The sequence below is a fragment of the Hylobates moloch genome, unplaced genomic scaffold (assembly GCF_009828535.3).
Source record: "Hylobates moloch isolate HMO894 unplaced genomic scaffold, HMol_V3 SCAFFOLD_10, whole genome shotgun sequence".
NCBI classification, from domain to species: Eukaryota; Metazoa; Chordata; class Mammalia; order Primates; family Hylobatidae; genus Hylobates; species Hylobates moloch.
The window spans coordinates 29,573,610-29,597,738 of NW_026652285.1; the positions used below are offsets into that span (position 1 = coordinate 29,573,610).

The 24,129-nt window shown below is 40.2% G+C and overlaps 1 protein-coding gene across 2 annotated transcripts in view; it reads right to left on the reverse strand.

Moving 5' to 3' along the window:
* The window catches only part of NSF (N-ethylmaleimide sensitive factor, vesicle fusing ATPase), a 166,303-nt gene extending 142,736 nt beyond the window's left edge, over nt 1-23,567 (reverse strand). The window contains exon 1 of one of the 2 annotated variants that reach the window (XM_032163943.2): nt 23,449-23,567. In XM_032163943.2, the coding sequence (XP_032019834.1) occupies nt 23,449-23,460 (12 nt within the window). In that variant the 5' untranslated portion in view covers nt 23,461-23,567. The remainder of the gene's footprint in view (nt 1-23,448) is intronic. The other variant, XM_032163941.2, reaches the window with a different exon arrangement.
* Nucleotides 23,568-24,129: the final 562 nt, after the last annotated feature.

Here is a 24,129-nt window from a genome sequence, read left to right on the forward strand (position 1 = left end):
AAGAAATTATAGGAGAGCCATACAATTGAATACTACACAGAAATTAAAAAGAAACTAGTTCAGATGCAGTGGCTCATGCCTTAATCCCAACACTTTGGGAGGCCGAGGCAGGGAGATCGCCTGAGCCCAGGAGCTCCAGACCAGCCTGGGCAACATGGTGAAACCCTGTCTCTACAAAAGATACAGAAATTAGCCAGGCGTGGTGGTACATGCCGGTAGTCCCAACTACTTGGGAGGCTGAGGTGGGAGGATTGCTTGAGCCCAGGAGTATGAGGTTGCAGTGAGCTATGATCACACCACTGCACCCCATCCTGGGCAAAAAAGCAAGACCCTGTATCTACAAAAAAATAGAAACTAAACTTAAAAAAAAGATATACACTAAACTGTTACCACCAAGGAGAAAGACAAGAAAATGTCTTTACAATTCTGAACTCTTCACAGTTCTGTAAAACTCTTTACAATTCTGAACTGCTGGAACTGTTTTTACAATAAATAAACTTTGTCTCACAAAAATCATTTTAAATATAGAAAAGTTTTATGTATAATTCTTTCCCTACAGCATTATTTTAACAGTGACGAATTAGGAGTAACCTAAAGGTCTTGTTTCAAAGTGATGGTTCTGTAAACTACAACGTACCCGCACTTGATTATATATCATATCATATAAGGATCAAAATCCTCATAACACACTAAGGTAGGGTTCATATCACAGAATTGTATATAGAAATTTTACTTTACAGCATTTTTTTTTTTTTCTTTTTTTGGTGAGGCAAGGTCTGGCTCTATCACCTAGGCTGGAGTGCAGTGGCGCCATCTCAGCACACTGCAACCTTTGCTTCCCTGGCTCAAGCCATCTTCCCACCTCAGTCTCCCAAGCAGCTGAGGCTACAGGCGAGCACCACCACACCAGGCTAATTTTTGTATTTTTTGTAGAGATGGGGTTTCATCAGGTTGGCCAGGCTGGTCCCGAACTCCTGACCTCAAGTGATCTGCCTGCTTCAGACTCCCAAAGTGCTGGGACTATAAGTGTGAGCCACCATTCTCAGCCTACAGCACTATTTTTTAAAAAGTATAGCAAACCAACTAAATGGAAACACACCAAAACGTGAAAAACAACTGACTGGATAATGAAACTATGGGTGATTTCCAGCTTTCCACACTGATTTTAAACCTCATATATGAAGTTTTCAGGTGTATCTGGTTCTATTTCTGGGTTGGTTGTTCCACTTCATTAACTATTTGCTTTCTATACTATACCACATTGTTTTAATTACCATATATGGCATATTTTAATGTCTAGTTTTGTCAGATTTGTATCAAAAATTAATATTCTTAACTTCACAGAAGCATCTCAGGATATGCATCTCAAATGTTTAAAGAGGCAGAAGGCTCCCTCCCGTCATTTTTTTTGTTTTTTGTTTTTTTTCTCTTTTTTGAGATGGAGTCTCACTCTGTCACCCATGCTGGAGTTAGTGCAGTGGCTCGATCTTGGCTCACTGCAACCTCCACCTCCCAGGTTCAAACAATTCTCCTGCCTCAGCCTCCCAGATAGTTGGGATTACAGGCAACCGCAACCACACTCGGTTAATTTTTGTATTTTTTGTAGAGACAGGTTTCACCATGTTGGCCAGGCTGATCTTGAATTCCTGACCTCAAGTGATCCGCCCGCCTCAGCCTCCCAAAGTGCTGGGATTACAGGCATGAGCCACTGCACCTGGCTATCACATCACTTAATCCCACCCTGCCCAATCTTTGCGCTCTTGAATCTTGGCACGCTGCCAGTAAGCCTCTCACGGGTCACTTAAAAAGCAAAAATCCCATAATTCTACTTTATTTTAATTCTACTCTATAATTCTTTTAACTCACTTCAAACTAGCACCCTTTTCTCTCTTCTCTTTATTACCAAACCTCTCAAGTCTCCCTTCCTTGCCTTCCATGTTCTCATCCTATGGCTATCTTCTTCAACCATTCTTTGAAATCCTTTCCAGCAGCCACTTTACTGTAATTGCTGTCTTCAAAATCACCAATGACTAAATGCCAAATTCAGTGGTACCTCCTTCTCCTCAGTATTCACTTTTTCATTTGTCTTGCTGTGTTCCTCATCTGTTAATACCATCATTATCCTTTCAAGTCATTAAATCCAAGATTTCAGGGTCATTCTTCCCTTCACTGCCTATCCCCGGAATGCACACATAAACAATCAAGAGTCTACTAAGACTACTGTACTGTCACTTGGATGTGCCTCCCTTCCAGCCTCACAACCATAACCTAGTTGAGCCGTATCACCTCTCCTAAAAAACTACAATGGTGATAATTGTTGTCCCTGGTTCTAACTTTTGTTCACCTCCAATTCAGCCTTCCCTCTGCCACCAGACATGACCTGAAACCAAAAATATGATTCCTAAGTAAAAAAGCCCAAACTCCTTAGCATGCTACTCACAGTCACCTATGCAAGATCCATCTTTAGCTTATTTTTCTGCATCATCTACCTCAATACCCCACCCCGACCCCATGTACCTCACGTTCCAAACTCCATTCTTTCACTCACACTATTCCTTTTGACTGAATTCCCTATTTCAAACCCCTTCCACCTGTGAAAATCTTTCCCACCTTGCAAAGCCAAGTTTATGAAACTCCCTGGTTCCTAGTAAGATTATCTCCTTTATTTGTGCTTCTTCAGCAGTCTTAGTACTACTTATTACAAGCTGCCTTACACTAGACTTATTTAAGTACCATGCCTTCCTCACAAGATTCTAAGCTCTGATTCTCCTGCACCATTCAGGGAATATACAATACGATAAATGTTAATTGAGTTCTCATTGCCTTTTTTTTTTTTTTTTTTTTTTAAAGATGGAGTCTTGCTCTGTCACCCAGGCTGGAGTGCAGTGGCATGATCTCGGCTCGCTGTAACTGCTGCCTCCCAGGTTCAAGCAATCCTCCTGCCTCAGCCTCCCGAGTAGCTGGGACTACAGGCATGTGCCACCACGCCCGGCTAATTTTTTGTATTTTTAGTAGAGATGGGGTTTCACTGTGTTAGCCAGGATGGTCTCCATCTCCTGACCTCGTGATCCACCCACCTCTGCCTCCCAAAATGCTGGGATTACAGGCGTGAGCCACAGCACCCGGCCGATATATTTCATATAATATCAAATTAATCATTTAAAATGTATACTTGGGTGGTTTTTGTTTTTCGGAGGGTTTTGTTTTGAGAGACAGCGTCATGCTCTATCACTCAGGCTGGAGCACAGTGGCACAATCACAGCTCACTGTAACCTCGAATTCATAGACTCCAGTGATCTTCCCACCTCAGCCTCCAAAGTAACTGGGACTACAGGCACACACCACCATACCCAGGTAATTTAAAAAAAAAAATTTTTTTTTTTTGGTAGAAACAAGGTCTTGCTGTGTTGCCCAGGCTGGTCTTGACCTCCTGGCCTCAAGGAATCTTCCCACCTCGGTCTCCCAAAGTGTTGGGATTACAGGCATGAGCCACTGCACCCAGCCTTTGAGTGGTTTTTAGTATATTCACTATGTTGTACAACCATAACCACTATCTAATTCCAGAACAGTCCCATCACCCCAAAAAGAAACTCTGCCCCCACTAGCAGTTAGTTTCAATTCATCCCTTTTTTCATTCCTTCTCAACCACTAATCTACTTTCTGTCTTTATGAATTTGCTTATTGTGGACATTTCATGTAAGCAGAATCAAACAATTTGTCATCTTTGTGACTAGATTTTCATAATGTTTTCAGGGTTCATGTTGTAGTATGTAATAGTATTTCATTCTTCTTATTTATTTATTTTGTAGAGACTAGGTCTATGTTTCCCAGGCCAGTCTTGAACTCCTGGCCTTAAGCAATCCTCCCATCGTGGCCTCCTAAAGCAATTGGATTACAGTTGTGAGCTACTGCACCTGGCTTCTTCATTCCTTTTTATGGCTGGATAAGATTTCATTGTATGGATATATCACATTTTATTTATCATTTCATCAGCTGATGGACATTTGGGTTGCTTCCACTTTTTGGCAACTATGAATAATGCCACATGTTAATGTATGTACAAGTTAATGTATGAACATATGTTTTCAATTAGCTTGGGTCTATACCCAGGAGTAGAATTGCTGAGTCATTCTATGTTTAGTTTTTTTTAAGGAACTGCAAAACTTTTGTGCAGTAACTGCATCATTTTACATTCCCATTAGCAATGAGGGCTCCAATTTCTCTACTTCCTTACCAAAACTTGTTACTGTCTTTAAAAAAAAAAAAAAAGTATGACCATCCTAGAGGGTGTAAAGTGTTATCTCTCATTGTGGTTTTGATTTGTAATTCCCTGTGGACTATGATGTTGAAGATCTTGTCATGTGCTTATAGGTCATTTGTACATCTTCTTTGGAGAAATGTCTATTCTATTCAAATGCTTTGCCCATTTTTAAATTGCATTGTCTTATCTTTGTTGAGTCGAAAGGGTTCTTTGCATATTCTGGATATAAACAATATATATAAAATATGTATACTTATCAGAGATATAATTTGCAAATATTTTCCCCCATTCTGTGAGTTGTCTTCATTCTACAGTGTCCTTTGATGCATGAAAGTTTTTAACTTTAACAAAGTCCAGTTTATCTACTTTTTTCTTTCACCGCTTGTGTTTTTGTGTTATATCTTTAAAAATCACCATTTAATCCAGGTCATACAGATTTTCACCTATGTTTCCTTCTAAGAACTTAACAGGTTTAGGTCTTTGATCCTCCGAGTTAATTTTCGTATGTGATGTGAGGCAGGGATCCAAATTCATTTTGTTACATGTAGATATCCAGTTGCCCCAGCAACATTTGTTGAAAAGATTATTCTTTCCCCAGTTAATGATCTTGGCACCCTGGTTAAAATTAACTGACCATAAATGTATGGGTTTATTTCTGGATTCTAAATTGTATTCCACTGGTTTACACGACTCTCCTCATGCCAGCGACATGCCATTTGGATTACTGTAGTTTTGTAGTAAGTTTTGAAATCAGAAAGTATGAGTCCTACAATTTTGTTCTCTTTTTTTTTTTTTTTGACGGCCAGGCACGGTGGCTCACACTCGTAATCCCAGCACTTTGGGAGGCCGAGGCAGGTGGATCACGAGGTCAGGAGATCGAGACCATCCTGGCTAACACGGTGAAATCCGTCTCTACCAAAAATACAAAAAATTAGCCAGGCATGGTAGCAGACGCCTGTAGTCCTAGCTACTTGGGAGGCTGAGGCAGGAGAATGGCGTGAACCCAGGAAGCGGAGCCTGCAGTGAGCTGAGATCACGTCACTGCACTCAAGCCTGGGCGACAGAGCGAGGCTCTGTCTCAAAAAAAAAAGGAAAGAAAAAAAGAAATACATGTATTTGACAAGGACTTGTGCCTGGAATATAAAAAGAACTACAAATCAAGAATAAAAAGAAAGGACAGAAATCCAATGGAAAAATGAACAAAGGATTCAAACAGGCATTTCACAAAGAACTTACCTGTAACATATGTTAAATGCTCAACTTCATTAGTCATCAGAGAAATACAAATTAAAACCTCAGGGAGATATTGCTACACACCCACCAGAAAGTTAAATTAAGAACACACCGTCATGACAATTCTGGGTTTGACTGTGTTTTGTTTTTTGAGATGGAGTCTTGCTCTGTCGCCCAGGCTGGAGTGCAGTGGTGCGATCCCGGCTCGTTGCAACCTCTGCCTCCTGGGTTCAAGTGATTCTCCTGCCTCAGCCTCCCTAGTAGCTGGGATTACGGGCACCCACCACCACATCTGGCTAATTTTTGTATTTTAGTAGAGATGGGGTTTTGCCATGTTGGCCAGGCTGGTCTCGAACTCCTGATCTCAAGCGATCCACCTGCCTCGGCCTCCCAAAGTGCTGGGATTACAGGCGTGAGCCCCCGCACCTGGCCTGTCATGACAATTCTAAGTGGTGATGAGGATGTGCAGCAGCTGGAACTGATGAAAATGCATGAGCACAACCTCTTTGGAAAACTAGCAGAATTCCCTAAAACTGAGTGTAGGCATGATGCCCATGACCTAGCACTTACACTCCTGGGGGTGGGAGGAGTGAATATATTTTTATTCATGATTTCTATTTATGATGACAGAAATTAAGCTAGTGGGTATCTGTGGTTGAGTAGAAGGATAGTGACTAGGAGCGGGCAGTATGGGATGCTGGTAACGTCCTCTTGACCTAACTGTTGGTTACCCTGGGTGTGTTCACTTTGTAGAAATTCACTGAGCCAAACGCGTACAATGTATGCACTTTTCTGTTTATATCTTTTTCTTCAATAAAAACTTGATTTAAATAATGTTCTTTTTCTTAAACTGGGTAGTAGGTTTATGGTGTTTGTGTTACCTATATTTTATACATATTTTATTCCTGTTCGGTGTCCAAAAAATATAAAAAGTAGTCACTGCTTTGTTGTTAATTTGAGCATCTCCTGCACCTAGCACAGTGCCTGGGACATTATAGATATTTATTAAATATTTGTTCTATGGAAAAGAAGTAGGCTAGTAGTTTCTTTTTGCTTTCCAACAGCCAGTTTTTGACTCAATTATTTGTAAATATGATTTCTACTCAGTTATTTCTAAATAATAAAATATGTAAATACTATTGTGTTCATATTTATTAGCTCAATTTATTAAATGAGAAACCTCTCAATATTAAGGACACATCATAAATTATTAGCATGCTGTGTTATAATGACTAAAAGTAACATCAACAATTTAGATAAGTATAGTGTGGCCTAATAGATCATGCAGCATTGAAGATGTGCAGTTTACTAGACCTTCTAATATTCTCGGGTGTCTCACTATTTCTTTTTTTTTTTTTTGAGATAGGGTATCACTTTGTCACCCAGTCTGGACTGCAGTGGCGTGATCAGGGCTCACTGTAGCCTTGACCTCCTGGGCTCAAACCTCTCACCTCAGCCCCCTGAATAACTGGGATTACTGATTTGTGCCACCAAGCCAGGCTAATTTTTTCTTTCTCTCTCTCTCTCTCCCTTTCTTCTTGTAGAGTTTGGGTCTCACTATGTTGCCCAGGCTGGTCTTGAACTCCTGGCCTCAAATGATTCTCCCTCAGCCTCCCAAAGTGTTGAGATTATAGTTTTGAGCCACCGCACCCAGCCTCACTGTAAGGCCACACTATACTTATCTAATATTTCAAATACCTTCTTCCTCTCTTTCTTTCTCCTCAATGGTGTCTACTATGGAGTGAAATGTGCACTCCCCACTGTCCCCACCAAAATTCATTAGTCGAGGCGCTTCCCCCACCCCAACTATTTTGGAGATAGGGACTTTGGGAGATAATTGAGGTTAAATTAGGTCATAAGCGAAGGGCCCTAATCTGACAGGACTGTGGCCTTATAAGGAAAGGAAGAGAAATGGTGAGATCTTGCTGTCTCTCCGCCACACAGACACATGGCAAGAAGCCTGTGTGCAAGCCACGAAGACAGTGCTCACCAAAATGCAGTCATACTGGCACCCCGGTCTCAAACTTCCAGTTTCTAGAACCGTGAGAAAATACATTTCTCTTGTTTAAGCCACTAAGTTTATAGTACTGCATTATGGCAGCCTAAGCAAACTAAGTCAGTGTCTTTTGATGAAATCCAATTAATCACTTGTTTTCCTTTGTATCTAGTGCTTTTTGTATTATGTTTAAGAAATCTTCACCTGTCTGAATGTTTCTGCCTTTTCTTGTCATTAATTTCTAACTTGCCCACATTATGATCAGATATTATACAGAGATCTGCACCTTGGATGTGGTGTTCAATACTCAATTATTAATATTGTTAATTATATTAAGTCTTCTAAATGTAGTGCAAAAGTACTTTCTGTGCTGTTCAATACAGCAGCCACTGTCATATGCCACTAGTAAGCCCTTGAAAAGTGGCTATTGCAACCGAGAAACTGAATTTTTAATTTAATTTTCAGCTGTAACCATTTTGTCTTTTTAATTTTTCAATTAGAGAGTTTTGAAACTCCTCACCATAGTAGATTCGTCTATTTCATAATTCTGTCATTTTGTTCTTTGTATATTGAGGCAATTATTAGGTTCACACAAATTTGGAATTGTTTTTACCTTTATGGATAAATAAACCTTTTCTCATTGTTGAGGGACCTATCTCTAGCTGTCTCTTTTGTCTGAAAGATCATATTGTCTGATGCTAATATAGTTAGTTTACCTCTCTTTTGGTTAGAATTTGCCTGACAGACTTTTTCCATCCTTTTGCTATCTTTCTACATTCATATGTATTAGATATCTCTCTTGAAAATTATAGCTGGATTTTGTGTTGTTTCAGTAAGTTTGTTTGCTTGCTTTTATTTATTTATTTTTTTGAGACAGAGTCTCACTCTGTTGCCCAGGCTGGAGTACAGTAGCATGATCTTGGCTTACAGCAATCTCCGCCTCCTTGGGTTCAAGTGATTCTCCTGCCTCAACTTCCCAAGTACCTGGGATTACAGGTGTGCACCACCACACCCAGCTAATTTTTGTATTAGCTGGCCATGGCCAGCTGGCCGTGTTGGCCAGGCTGGTCTCGAACTCCTGATCTCAAGTGATCCACCCGTCTCAGCCTCTCAAAGCACTCGGATTACAGGCGTGAGCCACTGCACCCGGCCTGCTTGCTTTTAAATAATCCAATCTGACATTCTTTGACTGAATGAAGCATTTAGTCTATCATATATTTTATTTGATTTCTATGTTTTATTTTTGTTTCCTCTTTATCTGACCTTTTCTATGTTTTTCACTTCTTCCTTGCCTTTTAAAAATTGTTTTTCTGCTATAAATTATTACTAATATTTCTATTATTTTAGTAGTTACTCTGAAAATACTAATACACATACCTATCAAAATCTAAAGTTAATTGAATAGCTTTACCTTTCTCTTCAACAGTATAAAGATCATAAAATACTTTAACCACTCTTTTGATTTAGACGTTGTGGTTATCATATATTTAGTTCTTTTTTTTTGAGACGGAGTTTTGCTCTTGTTGCCCAGGCTGGAGTGCAATGGCGTGATCTCGGCTCACTGCAACCTCTGCTTCCCGGGTTCAAGCCATTCTCCTGCCTCAGCTTCCTGAGTAGCTGGGATTACAGGCATGCGCCACCACACCTGGCTAATTTTTGTTTTTTTTTTGCATTTTTAGTAGAGACGGAGTTTCTCCATGTTGGTCAGACTGATCTCAAACTCATGACCTCAGGTGATCTGCCCGCCTCGGCCTCCCAAAGTGCTGGGATTACAAACGTGAGCCACCACACCCGGCCTATTTAGTTCTATTTTTAAAATCTCCACATACATCATTTTATAAAGCCAATATTTATTTCAATATATCCACAGATTTACCATTATTCTTTACTCTTCAATCCTTCTTAAATCTCAGACTTTACATCAGTGGTCACTTTTTTTTTTTAGCCTTCAGGAAATTGATCCGAATTTCCACTAGTAGGGAAGGTTTGATGGTTACAACATTCAGTGTTTGTCTGTTTTAAAGTGTCTAATTTTGCCCCCGTTCTTCACAAGATATACAATTCTTGGTTGACAATTATTTTCTCTAAGCATATGGAAAATATTACTCCCTGTCTTATGGCTTTCAGGAAAATAGCTGACAGCCAAATACCTGTTGAAGGTAATATCTTTTTTCTCTGACAGCTTTTTTTTTTTTTTTTTTTAGGAGGGGTTTTTTTTTTTTTTTCCCCGCCGGGGTGCATCACAATGGCGCGATCTCGGCTCACTGCAACCTCCACCTCCCAGGTTCAAGCAATTCTCCTGCCTTAGCCTCCCGAGTAGCTGGGATTACAGGCATGCACCACCATGCCTGGCTAATTTTGTATTTTTAGTAGAGACGGGGTTTCTCCATGTTGAGGCTGGTCTTGAACTCCTGACCTCAGGTGATCCGCCTGCCTCGGCCTCCCAAAGTGCTGGGATTACAGGTGTGAGCCACCGCGCCCGGCCTCTGTCAGCTTTTAAGACCTCTCTATGGTATCATGTAGTTTCTTTAAAAAATGTTTAGGTGTGAATTTCTTTTCTTTTTATCCTTTCTGGGATTCTTTAGCTTCCTAAATTTGTAGGTTGTTTTTCATCAGTTCTCTGTCATTATCTCTTCAAATACTGCCTTTGCCTCATTCTTTTCCATGCCCCTGCTCCCCTGCCCCTGGAATTCTGACTAGACTGAACCTTCTTATTCTACCCTCTGTATTCTCTTAAATCTTTTATTACTTTTCATTTTCTTGCCTCTATACTGCAATTTTTTCAGATCTACTTTACTAAATCTTTCTTTAGCTGTGTCTAATCTGTTCTTAAATTTGTACACTGGTCATTTTTGTATACTTGCTCCTCATTCCTATTTTAAATTTCTTTTTTTCTATAAGCATATTAAATACATGTACTTATAATGTGTCTGCTAACTCCAATATGTGAACTCTTTGCAGGTTCTGATTCTGCTCTTTATTGTTTCTGCTTGCTCTCATTCATTGCATCTTATTTCTTTCTGCATTTTGTGAATGTGAGTTCATATTTCTTACAGCTTTATGTTTAGGAATTTTCTAAATCCTAAGATCAAGATGGGTTCTCCCAAGAAGCTTTGTATTTGCTGCTTTTTAGGCATTCTTAGGCATTTTAAGGCATCATCACTCTTGTACCACTTTTATATTTAATTACCAGCTTAAGATTTTCACACCATCCAGGTAATATAAAATCAGGATTCAAACCTGCATGAAGGTCAGCTTGTGGGTAAAACTTCTCAGGGAATTTCTGTACCCTTCCCATCACCACCAAAGTTTGAGGCAGGAAATTTTCCTTTCCGATCCTTAGACAAGGTAAGTTTATTACTAGTTCTCATTTATTATGATGTATAGCCCCTTGGGGTACCATCTTTACCAGGAGAGGTGGGATGTTCTACCAGAAGACTACCAACTTTTATCTTCTGTTCTCTGAGCTTCTTGAGGCACAAGCACAAGTTAACTAGGTTTTCCAAGTAATGTCATTTGCAAATAATGTCCTCAAGGCAGAAGTACTTGGCTTATACCTCTGGGTTTTCACCTTCACATAGTTTTTGGCCTGATTATTCCTTACTTTTCAGCCAGCTATCTCCATGCACATAGGGTTTTTACTTAAAAAATATTTCATCTGCCAGGCACAGTCGCTCACACCTGTAATCCCAGCACTTTGAGAGGCCCAGGTGGAAGAACTGCTTGAACCCAGGAGTTCGAGACCAGTCTGTGCAACATGGCAAGACCCCATCTCCACAAAAAATAAAAAAATTTGCTGGACATGGTGGTGTGCACCCGTGGCCCTAACTACTCGGGAGGCTGAGATGGGAGGATCGCTTGAGCCCAACAGGTCAAGGTTGCAGTCAGCCTTGTTCACACTACTGTACTCTGGCCTGTGTGACGGAGCAAGATTCTGTCCTTCCTCCAAAAAAAAAATTATCTAGAATTTTAAATTGTTTATTTGAGAAGGTCTTTCAGGGTACCTAATTCACCATACTGCAGCAAAATAGCTATGCTTTCTTAAAAGTTTGAAAATTGGATATAGATAAAGGTATTAATGGGAAGAAGACAATAACCTTGAAACCTACCAATAACAAGGTTGAGTACACATTTGGAAAGAAATCTGGAAAAATTATCTTCAACAATTTATAAGGAACTAAATTGGAGAGCTCAAAATACTAAGTGAATGCTTCTCAACTTTAACATACATCAGAATCACCTGGAGAATTTATTGAAAGAGAATGCTAAGCCCTACCCCAGGGTTTCTAAATTAGTCAACCTGAAGTGGGAACTGAGAATTTGCTTTTCTAACAAGTTCTCAGATAATGCTAATTTGCTGGTCTGCAGAACCCACTAACAGAATCACTGTACTAAGAGAAATAAACTTCATAAAAACAGGAACACTGACAGGTTCATTTCATTACCTTCTACAAAAGAAGAGAAGAAATGTGTGGAAATGAGATTTCAATAACACTTTTGGTCCATCTCATCATTTAACTTATAATTAAGTTAATTTGATGACTGATAAGTAGATTTACTGAAAGGCTATGTATACAAAACAGTTATCAGACTCAATATCTGCAGGTGAAGAAAAAGGACTGGAGTGCAGCAGCTGTTTAAAGCTAGATCTATCATACTAATGATTTAAATAATAGAATAAACAACATTATTTACAGTATTCAATAACTTGGCAGAGAATATCAAAATTCAAACTACAGACATTGTCAGAAGTGATAATTTACTAAGATGTTCAGAAACAAATGTCTTGTTCAATCATTCAAGAATCATAATACCCCCACACCAGGCTCTACTCTCAGCAATGGGAACTGTCTGCTATCATCTCACAAAATTGTATCAGTATTATTCTCTAGGAGACAAACAGGATAATTAAATTTAAAAATTTGACACAGAGGTTCATTGGAAGACTCAGAATTAGTGATAATTGCTAGTTTCATTGCTTGTCAAACCAACTACAAAAATGTTTATCAGCACATAACACTAAAAACACTTTACAATTTTTTTAAAAACCCACCAATGCAGACCTTAAAGTCTTTATCATGTGGTGATTTTAAAAAGAAATGAATCTTGCATTTCAAAAATGACTAACTTATTTCTTACCTGAAATTAATAATTTTCCCATTTCCTCCTCCACCAAAGATCTATATGGCTAGTACAAATCCATCAGCACTTTAGCATTTCTTTCTGAATTTAGCAAAAGACCAAAATACCCTGCATTACTCATAAACAGCTGATGCTAATTCATTTGGTTTCAAATCTATAGAGCACAAGTTGTGAGAAATTAACACTTTCAGCTTAAAGTCAAAGAAAAGATCAGGTTCCTAAAGTTATTGAGCTGAATTTTATTGAAGTGCTCTTTGTGTCTGCTCTTATAAAATACAACAGGAAAAATGTAGGTCAAAAATCAGTAGCGGTAGGTTAAAAGTGTCTTTAAAACAAACAAACAAAAAAACAGTCTCGCTCTGTTGCCCAGGCTGGAGTGCAGTGGCACGATCTCAACTCACTGCAACCTCCACCTCTTGGGTTCAAGCTGATTCTCATGCCTCAGCCTCCCAAGTAGCTGGGATTATAGGCGTGTGCCACCACGCCCGCTAATTTTTGGTAGAGATGGGGTTTCGCCATGTTGTCCAGGCTGGCCTTGAACTCCTGGCTTCAAGTGATCCGCCCGTCTCAGCCTCCTAAAGTGCTGGGATTACAGGTGTGAGCCACCATGCCAGGCCAAAGTGTCTTTATTTTTTTTTTAAAGGAGTGGGGATTAAGTTGTTCCCACAATTCATATGGAAAAGAGCCAAGAAATGCCAAATTAAGAAAGGTAATGAATGGGTGCCCTATGAAATAACAAGAATAATTTTAAAGCTACAGCAATTAAAACAGTGTTATTGATGCACATATGGACAAAAAGAATTATGAAACAGAATAGAGTCGACACTCAGACCCACACATATATGGGAACTGGATATAATACAGAGAACTGCAAATCAGTAAAGGAAAAAAATGGACTCAATAAATTATATTGAGACAACTGGTTATACATATGGAAAAGATAAAATTAGTTCATAATTCACACCAAACACAAAAATAAATTCCTGATCAATCACCAAAATGTGCAAGGCAAAATTTTAAAACTTTTATAAGAAAATGACTTCAGGATGGGGAAAGATTTCCGGGAAAACACATAAACACACAAATCACCAAGGTAAAAAAAAATGGGTAATTATAACTACAAAATTTAAACCCAACACTCTATAAACAACATGAAAAGACCATCACTGTCTGAGAGAAGCTATTTACAAGGATTAGAATCCAAAGCCTACCCTACCCCCAAAAAAACGAAAAATTCTACAAATCAATTAAAAAAATACAAAGCCCAACAGAAAAAATGAGCAAATATACAAAAGTAATTCACAGAAGGGGAAATCCCAATGATCAATATGAAAAATGCTTAATCTCACTAGTAATGAGGACAACATGCAAATTTAAACAATAGTTTTATACCTATTATATTGTAAAAGTTAAAATGTCAGCAATATTAAGTGTTGGAGAGGATATAAATAACAGGTACTCATATACTGCTAGTGAGAGTATAAACTGGCATAAGTAGGTAAAGATGAGTATGACTTATCGCCCAGCAATTCTACCTCTGGACATACATGCTAACTCTTACACATATATGCATGGAGACATATACACTCATGTGTTTCTTAATGATGGGGATACATTCTGAGAAATGTGTCACTAGGTGATTTCATCATTATATGAATATTATAGAGCGTACTTACACAAACCTATATGGTATAGCCTATTGCTCCTAGGCTACAAACCGTAAAGCATGTTACAGCACCAAATGCTGTAAGCAACTGTAACATAATGGTAATTGTGTATCTAAACATATGTAAATATAGAAAGGTAGAGTAAATATATGGTATTATAATCTTATGGGATCACCTTCCTATCTGCAGTCCATCACTAACCAAAATATCGTTAATGTGGCAATGGCACTTGACTAAAATAATGTACATTCCGGGAAAAATAAAATTGGAACTGCCTAAATTGTCCTCTAATAAGAAAATAGATAACTGTGGTATATTCACAAAACAGAATACTACAGAGTAGCTGGGATTACAGGTATGCGCCACCACGCCCAGCTAATTTTGTATTTTTAGTAGAGACGGGGTTTCTCCATGTCAGCCAGGCTGGTCTCAAACTCCCGACCTCAGGTGATCCACCAGCCTCAGCCTCCCAAAGTGCTGGGATTACAGGCGTGAGCCACCACGCCCGGCTGTAATGTTCTATTTTTAAAAAGATAAATATCTGAAGCAGATATCATCTGTTAACATTTCTTAAACCTCAGTGGTAATCACATGGACATATGTTATTCACTGTACTTTTTGTCATGCTTGAAATCTCTTAAAATGTGCATGAATTATACTCATTCAAAAATACTTAGGGCTTCCAGAAATGGTTACATCTACACAAGGAATATTTAGTTTTCACTATTAAAAAAATAAGTTGGAAATTAGAAGTTTAAATCATTAGGAAACTGAAGTCAGTATAAGGTAGCTCTCAGAGCAATATTAAGGGTATCAGTACTAAAATATGAAAGAGTATCTCACTGAGAGATTTTCACTAAAATACCACAGCCAGAGTATAGATGCTTTAAAAAGCATTACAGCAAGGGCTTAGTGTATTGCCCAACGCAGGTATTTGCAAGGGTTCGCTCTTCTGCCACTTCCAGAATTTTCAATGGTAAGATAATATACTTTACCTTATACTTTTGCACCTTAACTACTTGAAAAAAGAGTCATCCTATACATAAATTCCTCTGGGTTTCAGAAAGAAGAAGCTATCTAATGATGCTTTAAAGAATTGTTTTGTTTCCTAAAATTCACTGCATTTGAAGATAGTTTTGAAAATATCCACTAAAGCGATACACAAAACCAATAACTACTGCATGTGAGACTGCAGAAAGTTGATAGACTTTAGACAAACTTTCATTTAGGAAATGGACTACCAAACACTTCATAGTATTTGTTTTGATTTGTAGTACTGCACATGAGCTATCCCCAATTTACAGCTTGAGTTCCAAGGTTTCATCTGAAAGTTTATTTGGTAATGATGTCATTCACCCACAAAATGTTATAAATGACTAGGTTTCTAAACAAAGGCTACAAAAGCTTCTGATATTGATACTGATACTGAATATTCTGGCCTGCCCTAGTCAAAACACTAGATTCGATAAATTTTACCTCTAACATCTTTCTATACCCCTTTCAACTCCTAAGCAAGTTCTCTCTCATTGGTTCCTATTTCACATTATCTTACTCCCATCTCTGCAAAACAGATGACCTCGACTAGGTTTAAGGACTTATGAAGAAAGAGATCCACTGGCTTTATTTGCATTAAAGTATGTATATTTTCAGAAAGGGACTGCTGAATCTCCAGTAAGTGAGATTTCTGGCAATTTTAAAAGATAAGCATACAAAACAGTTCAGGCACTGTGGAAAACTTTTCTTTTTTTCTTTTCCAGTAGTGGGAAGGTAGTGGTATCTTCTGATGACCTAGAAACTGTACACTGAATAACATCACACATTTTATTCTTCAGCCAATTTCCCAGATATACTATATATGGTGCCTCACTGGAAAAAACTTCAATTACATAGTGAATATAAATTCCACTTACAAGATGATGTCAGAATATCAAAAGTAGTGAGAATTCAAAATTAACTGTCCCCCACAAAAAGGAAATATAAAACCCATTAAGAGTATCGCAACAGCCGGGCTCAGTGCCTCACGCCTGTAATCCCAGCACTTTGGGAGGCCAAGGCACGCAAATCACTTGAGGTCAGGAGTTCAAGACCAGCCTGGCCAACATAGCAAAACCCTGCCTCTACTAAAAATAGAAAAATTAGCTAGGTGTGGTAGCACAGGCCCGTAATCCCAGCTACTAGGGACGCTGAGGCAGGAGAATTGCTTAAACTCAGTGGGTGGAGGTTGCAGTGAGCCAAGATCATGCCACTGCACTACAGCCTGGGCAAAAAACAAGACTCTGTCTCAAAAAAAAGAGTATTGCAACAACAACAACAAAAACATTTGATAAAATTCAACATCCCTTCATGATTAAAAAAAAACTCTCAACAAATCAGGCATAGAAGGAATACATTTCAAAATAATAAAGTCTATATACAACAAACCCAGAGCTAACATCATACTGAATGAGGAGAGGTGAGATCTTTCTTCTAAAAGCTGGAATGAGGCAGGGATGTCCATTTTCACCACTCCTACTCACCACAGTACTGGAAATCCTAGCCAGAACAATCAGACAAGAGAAAGAAATGAAAGGCATCCAAACTGGACAAGAGAAAGTCAAACTGTCTCTTTGCTGATTATATATCTGTAGGTTTAGAAAACCTTCAAATCAGTAGCATTTCTATACACCAATAATGATCTAGCCAAGAAAGAAATTAAGAAGGCAATCCCATTTACAATAGCTACCAAAAACAAACAAAAACCTAGGAATACATTTAACTAAGGAGGTGAAAGATCTCTACAAGGAAAACTACAAAACGCCAATGAAAGAAAATAAATCAAAAAGCATCCTATGCTTGTGGAAAGAATTAATATCATTAAAAGGGAATGACCATATTGCCAAAGCAATCTACAGATTCAATGAAATCCCTATCAAAATACCAATGTCATTCATATGGGACCACAAAAGGAAAAAGAAAAAAGCCCAAACAACCAAACCAAACCTGAGCAAAAAGAACAAAGCTGCAGACATCACATTACCTGACTTCAAAATATATTACAAGGCTATAGTAACCAAAACAGCATGGTATTGGTATAAAAATAGACACGTAGACCAATGGAACAGAATAGAGAATCCAGAAATAAAACCACATAATTATAGACAAATGATCTTCAACAACACTGACAAGAACTCACACAAAGGAAAGGACACCATCTTCAATAAATGATGCTGAGAAAATTGCATAACTTCATGCAGTAGTGTGAAACTGGACCCCCATCTCTCACCATACACAAAAATCAACTCAAAATGGATTGAAGATTTTAAGACCCAAAACTATAAAAATACTACAAGAAAGTCTAGGGAAAACACTCCTAGACATTGGTGTAAGCAAAGAATTTATGATTAAGACATCAAAAGCACAGGCAACATAAAACTAAACAAATGGGACTTAAGCAAACTAAAAAGCTTCTGCACAGCAAAAGAATAATCAACAGAATGAAGAGACAACCTGTTGAATGGGAGAAAATATTTGCCAAGTATTCATCTAGCAGGGGACTGATAGCCAGAATGTACAAGGAACTCAAACAACTCAAAACGAAAATAACAAATAATCCCATTAAAAAACAAGATATACAATGGCCAATGGGTACATGAAAAAATATTCCACACCACTATCAGAGAAATGCAAATCAAAACCACAATGAGATATCATTTTACCCAGTCAGAATGGCTATTATTAAAAAGACAAAAAATAACCGATGTTAGTAAGGATGCAGAGAAAAGGAAACTCTCACATAGACTGTCGGTGGGAATGTAAACTAGTACAACCACTAAGGAACACTGTATGGAGATTTCTCAAAGCTAAAAATAGAATTACCTTCCATTCAGCAATCCCACTACTGGGTATCTACACAAAGGAAAAGAAATCAATGTATCAAAGGGATAGCTGCACTTGCATGTTTATTGCAGTACTATCACAATAGCAAAAATATGGAATCAACCACCTAAGTGTCCATCTACAGATGAATGGATAAAGAAGATGTTGTACATGTACACAATGGAATACTACTCAGCCATAAAAAGAATGAAATCATATCATTTGCAGCAATGTGGATGGAACTGGAGGTCATTCTCTTAAGTGAAATAAGCCAGGCACAAAAAGACAAATATTACATGCTTTCACATATATGTAGGAGCTACAAAAGTTGAACACATGGAGGGAGGGAGTGGAAAAATAGATGACAGAGACTGGGAAGGGCGAGTAAGGGAGAGAAAGGCTGAAGAGAAGTGGGTTAAAAGGTAAAAAGATCCAATGAGGTCAGTCACGGTGGCTCATACCTGTAATCTCAGCACTTTGGGAGGCCGAGGCGGGCGGATCACCAGGTCAGGAGTCCGAGACCATCCTGACCAACGTGGTGAAACCCCGTCTCTAATAAAAATACAAAAATTAGATGGGCATGGTGGCACACGCCTGTAATCCTAGCTACTCAGGAGGCTGAGGCAGGAGAATCACTTGAACCCGGGAGGCAGAGGTTGCAGTGAGCCAAGATAACACCACTGCACTCCAGCCTGGGTGACGGAGCAAGACTCCGTCTCAAAAAAAAAAAAAAAGATCCAGTGATAGGAGGAATAAATTCAATGTTTGACAGCTGAGTAGATGACTATACTCAATATATTGGACTCATGTACCCTGACTTGATCACTACACATTATACACATGTAAAAAAAATTTCATGTACTCCATAAATATGCACAAATAAAAGTATTGCAACAAGGTGAACTATTTTTGCTAAACATCACTCAGTAGTTACTAGAAAATAAAGGCTATCAGAAGAAATGATAGACAATCAGATGGGCCAAAGTTTTCCAGATTTTCCAAAAGGTAGAAGATAGTTTCTGAACATCATTATGTCCAAAAAGTTCTAGGCGAGGTAAACCTAGTCTTCATTACACTCTTACAACTAAGTTGGTGAACTAGGTAACAGTACCAGGCTGATCTGAGTTCAAATCTTGACCCTGCTTCTTGCTGGCTATGTGAACTTGGCAAGTTACTAAATCTCTCTCTCTCTTTCTCTGTGCAAAAAACAAAGACAATACTACCTACCTTGCAGGTTGTTCTGTTGGGATTAAATGAGATACATCTCTATTTAAGCAACAGTGCCCAAGTGTATTAATGGGTATCAGTCTAGAGGCATGTCACTGGCAGCATGCTCAAGGGTTATTTCTGACCCTGTCTTATTCTATCCTTTACCAATAACTCAAACGTAGAAACAGAAGTCATGATTAAACCTACAGATCTAACCAAACTGGAAGAGACAGCTATTATGTTTCCTAACATGAAAGAACTAAGAATCCAGATTACCTCAACAAATAGCAGACATGCACTGACCTAAAAAAATGAATTATAAAAGGATAAGGTCTTGATTTAGGTTCAACAAAACTGCTCTAAACCTAGAATGGAGCTAGGGAGCTGATCCATTCTTCTCTGATCACTGTGTTCCACTCTGGGCACATTTTAGAAGAAAGGTTGACAAAACAGTAACATTAGGTTACTTCCAGAGGAAGGTAGCCTAAATGATTAAGCATTTGGAATATGAAATATGCTAGGAATTGGGGGATGTCTAACTTGCAAAATTGAAAATCTGAGGAGATATGTAACCTGTATTCAAGTAAATGAGTAGCTTGAGTAGCTATCACATGGAAAAAGAATTGTGTTTAGTTCCCTATCGCTTGAAACAGCAGAAATAGTAACTACGTATAAAAGTTACGTAGAACTCCAGATAACAAAGACCTAACATAGCTGTATGACATTACAGGCAAGCTTTAGGGTAGTATACCATCTATCACCAGAGTGTTCAGAGACTGATTCATTTTCAACAAAAATGTATTGAGTACCTAAGTCCCACAAGGTACACAAAGCGCAGTTGATAATGAGTAAATAACTTATATGTTCTCTGCTTTTCACTGAGGTGAGGTGGTAGAAGCAAATAACACACACTCAAAGTAACAAAAAGATAAATCTCTAAGGACAGGAATACAGTTCTTCAAGACTATATAACAAAGGATCCTGACTTACAATGTGGGGTCAGAGTAGGCCTCCCTTGAGTAGCTAAGTGATGTCTGAGTAGGAGGTAAATGGTTGGGGGAAAGAACGTTACAAAGAAACACCACTTGCAAAGACCTTGTGGTAAGAGAAACTACAGGTTCAAGGAATTGAAAGGCTCATTTACCATATAACCTGAGCACACAGAGTAAGAGAGTGAGTGGAAAGAAGCAGGAGCAGAACCACAAAGAGTCTTGAAGGCCTCATTAAGGATTTGGTTTTCTCCCAAAAGTAATGGGATGCTGTTGAGGAGGGGTTTAAGTAGTAATAGGCACGGGAAGGAACAATCAATGTCAAGAATGAATTGGAGGTGGGCCATACGCTCTAAGAAGACTACTTGGGAGGCCGGGCACGAATCTCAGCACTTTGGGAGGCCAAGGCACGTGGATCACCTGAGGTCAGGAGTTCGAGACCAGCCTGGCCAACATGATAAAACCCCGTCTCTACTAAAAATACAAAAATTAGCCAGGTGTGGTGGCGGGCGCCTGTAATCCCAGTTACTCAGGAGGCTGAGGCAGGAAAATGGCTTGAACCTGGGAGGTGGAAGTTGCAGTGAGCTGGGATCACGCCATTGCACTCCAGCCTGGGTAACAAGAGCGAAACTGTCTCAAACAAACAAACAAACAAAAAAATACTTGGAAACTTCCTGCAGTAGTCCAGACCAGAAATGATGGTAGTTTGGGAAAAGGAGGTAAAAATGAAGATGTGGAAAGGTGGACAGACTGGAGATTTTTAGGTTAAAATGACAGAACCCATGTGACCAACCCAGCTAGTCCAGTGGGTGACTTGGAACTAGTCTAAAGCAACCATTCCCCCAAAACAGAGTCTTTGGCCGTAATTAAATACCTTTTGGGGGGTAGAAGCAGAACTCTGACAAATTTTACCGGGGGATAGGGCAGAAGACATGGATACGGCAGAGGAGAGATATAAAAGGTTACCCACCCTCTCCCTCCCTCAGATTCCCAGCCTATATAACTGGGTGGATGACGGTATCATTCAGTGAGATATTCCTATCTCACTGGATAGGTACAGATGGTCCCTGAATTACAATGGTTTGACTTAACATTTTTCAACTTTACAATAGTGCAAAGGTGATAGGCATTCAGCAGAAACTGTACTTTGAAGACCTACACAACCATTCTGTTTTTCACTATCAGCACAGTAATAAATGACATAAGGTATTCAACATTTTATAATATAGGTTTGTTAAATGATTTTGCCCAACTGTAGGCTAATGTAAGTGTTCTGTGCATGTGTAAGGAAGGCAGGCTAGGCTAAGCTATGATATTCGGTAGATCGGGTGTATTAAATGCATTTTCAACTTCTGATACTTTCAGCTTACAATGGGTTTATCGGAAGGTAGCCCCATCATTAAGTCGAGGAGCATCTACACAAGTTAGGTGGGCTAAGATCCTGGGTTCGGAGTTGAAAAAGCTGAGTTTCAGGGGCCTTGATTTTAAATAAGCAGTTGGACATATTAACCTGAAACTTAAAGAGCAGGTCTGGACTGGGGGTAAAATATTAAGAATCACTGGCATATAGACAGTTGTAGCTATAGGCTTAGAAGAAATTGCCCGAGCGGAAAATTGAGAGTGAGAAGTAGGCCTTTGAGGAATACCAGCAATGAATAACAAAGTAGAGGAGGGTGAGTCCGCAAAAGAGAGGTCTGAGTCAAACCAGGAGCGAGGCATTCCAGAACACATGTGAAGAGTGCTGTCAGTCAAAGAAGCCATGGTCAACAACGTCAAACGCTGCTGAGACATCAAATAATGTAAGGACTGAAAAGTATCAATTAAGTTGAGGGACAGTTTTCAGTAGGATGATGGGGCAGAAATCAGACTGCAGTAGCTTGAGGGGTGAGTAGGTGGTAAGCAAATGGAAGACAATAAATATAGACAACTCTATAAAATTTCCTGCTGTAAAGTGGGAAGGGAAAAGGTGATAGCTGTGGGGGTGGGGGAAGGGTTTAAGATAAAGAAGCTTGATTATGTTAAGAAGGAGCAGGTGAATATACAGATAGGGTCTGAAGTACTGGCAGAAGGACTAGCCTTAAAAGGAGAGGCCATGGGGAAAAGGAAGAGAAAGAAGCCAAAGTAAATGACCTTTAAGATCCCTTCTGACTCTAGAATCTCATGTCCTACAAGTCCCTTTAGATAGGGTATTTGCATATATGCATAAATCTATGCAAACTTATTCAAAAATTCTGGTATAAATAGATCAATCACATCTTTCGCCCCCAATGACGCAGTTAATGTCCTCAGGTTTATGACCAGTGTAATCTCTGGGCAGGACTCATCCCTTGAGAGCTTTTAGCTCAAGGCAGACTGCAATACAGCACTCAACCAGCTCGCTCTCTCTCCTCGCCAAACCCATCCTACCCAGCGATCCTAAAGGCTAAAGGAGGAAGTAAATTTAAAACCCTGAAACTACAGCATATCCTGCTGCATTCGAAGCGACTGTCATCCATAAAAACAAAACGTGACACCCCAAATCCATCCTCACTCCAAGCTAAAGCCAATTCCTGCCTGACCCGACAGTTGACAGGTACCCCAGATGGCCGGGCTTTAACACTAAAAGTCATTGGCACCCCCTCCTCTTTCCCAACGACCTTTAATTTGTGAAGAGCCAGACATGGGTTCCTGATGATCCTTCCTACACCCCTCGCCCCGAATGCAGCAAACGTGTTCCCGGCAGTTACTCCGGCGCCCCCTAATAAGCCCTCGCAAGGAGGTGCGGAAAGACCCCCAGAGCCCGTCAGAGAGGGCTTCGGCGACCGCGACCCTGCGGCTGTGTGGAGGACGAGGGAAAAAGCCCCAAGGGATGAGAAGGGAGGATGACGGAAGGCGCAGCAGACGCGGGTAACGAGGGGTCATCTCCCCTCGAGGGGGGTGGAGTTGTTGAGGAGGGCTAATCCCCTGCCACCGCTCCCCTGCTACCCTCAAGTCCCGCTCTGGCCTCGCGCCCCATTGCTGGGATTAACTCCCACTCCCCTGGGGCCGCCTGGACCCCGGAGTGCCCGCGAGCCCGGCGCCCCTGCCTCGAGCCTGGGCTCCCCGACCAGCACTCACCCGGCCCGCCATCTTCGCGGACACGTCCGGCTCGCCGGCTGCAGCTCTGCACTCGGCAAAGCCCGCCTCCGCCGCGCGCGCGCCCCCGCCGCCCGCCCTCGCGCAGGCGTGCAACCGCCGTAAGGACGCGCGCGTCCCTGGCCGCGTCCCCGGCGTCCTCGCTCTACAGGGCGCGCGCGCGGGCTCGGCGGCCGCCAGGGGTGCGCGGGGGGTGCAGAGCGGCGGCGCCATTTTGGCTGGAGCTGCCGGGCTGCGACGGGTGACTCTGTTTCCAACGTGCGTGTCAGTCCGCCGGTGCCTCGAGGGCTGCGCCTGCGAGTCTCATCCCCCCTGGCCGTTCGCGCGGAATTTGTCTCAAGGGCTTTAATGCTTCGGATCACTTATCCCTTTGCCAGCTGCTGTTCGCCCTCGAATGTCCATTTTGCTATGTGCTTCCAGACTCTCTTAAACATGGTCTTGCCGGTGAGAGCGCCCGGCACGTTCCCTGGCTTCCCCCAAAAAACATCAGCTCCGAGGAGTTGGTTCTGAGTTCAAATTCTCCATGAATTTTCTCACTTTTCTTTGTAGGCGTACTTGTTTTCCTAGTTGCTGGAATTGTCATCGTTAGCAGTTTTATTTATGTGTAGCCTGGAAAACTCAGTATTTTCTTCAGATTTGAAAGTGAATTGTGTGGCCGGGCGC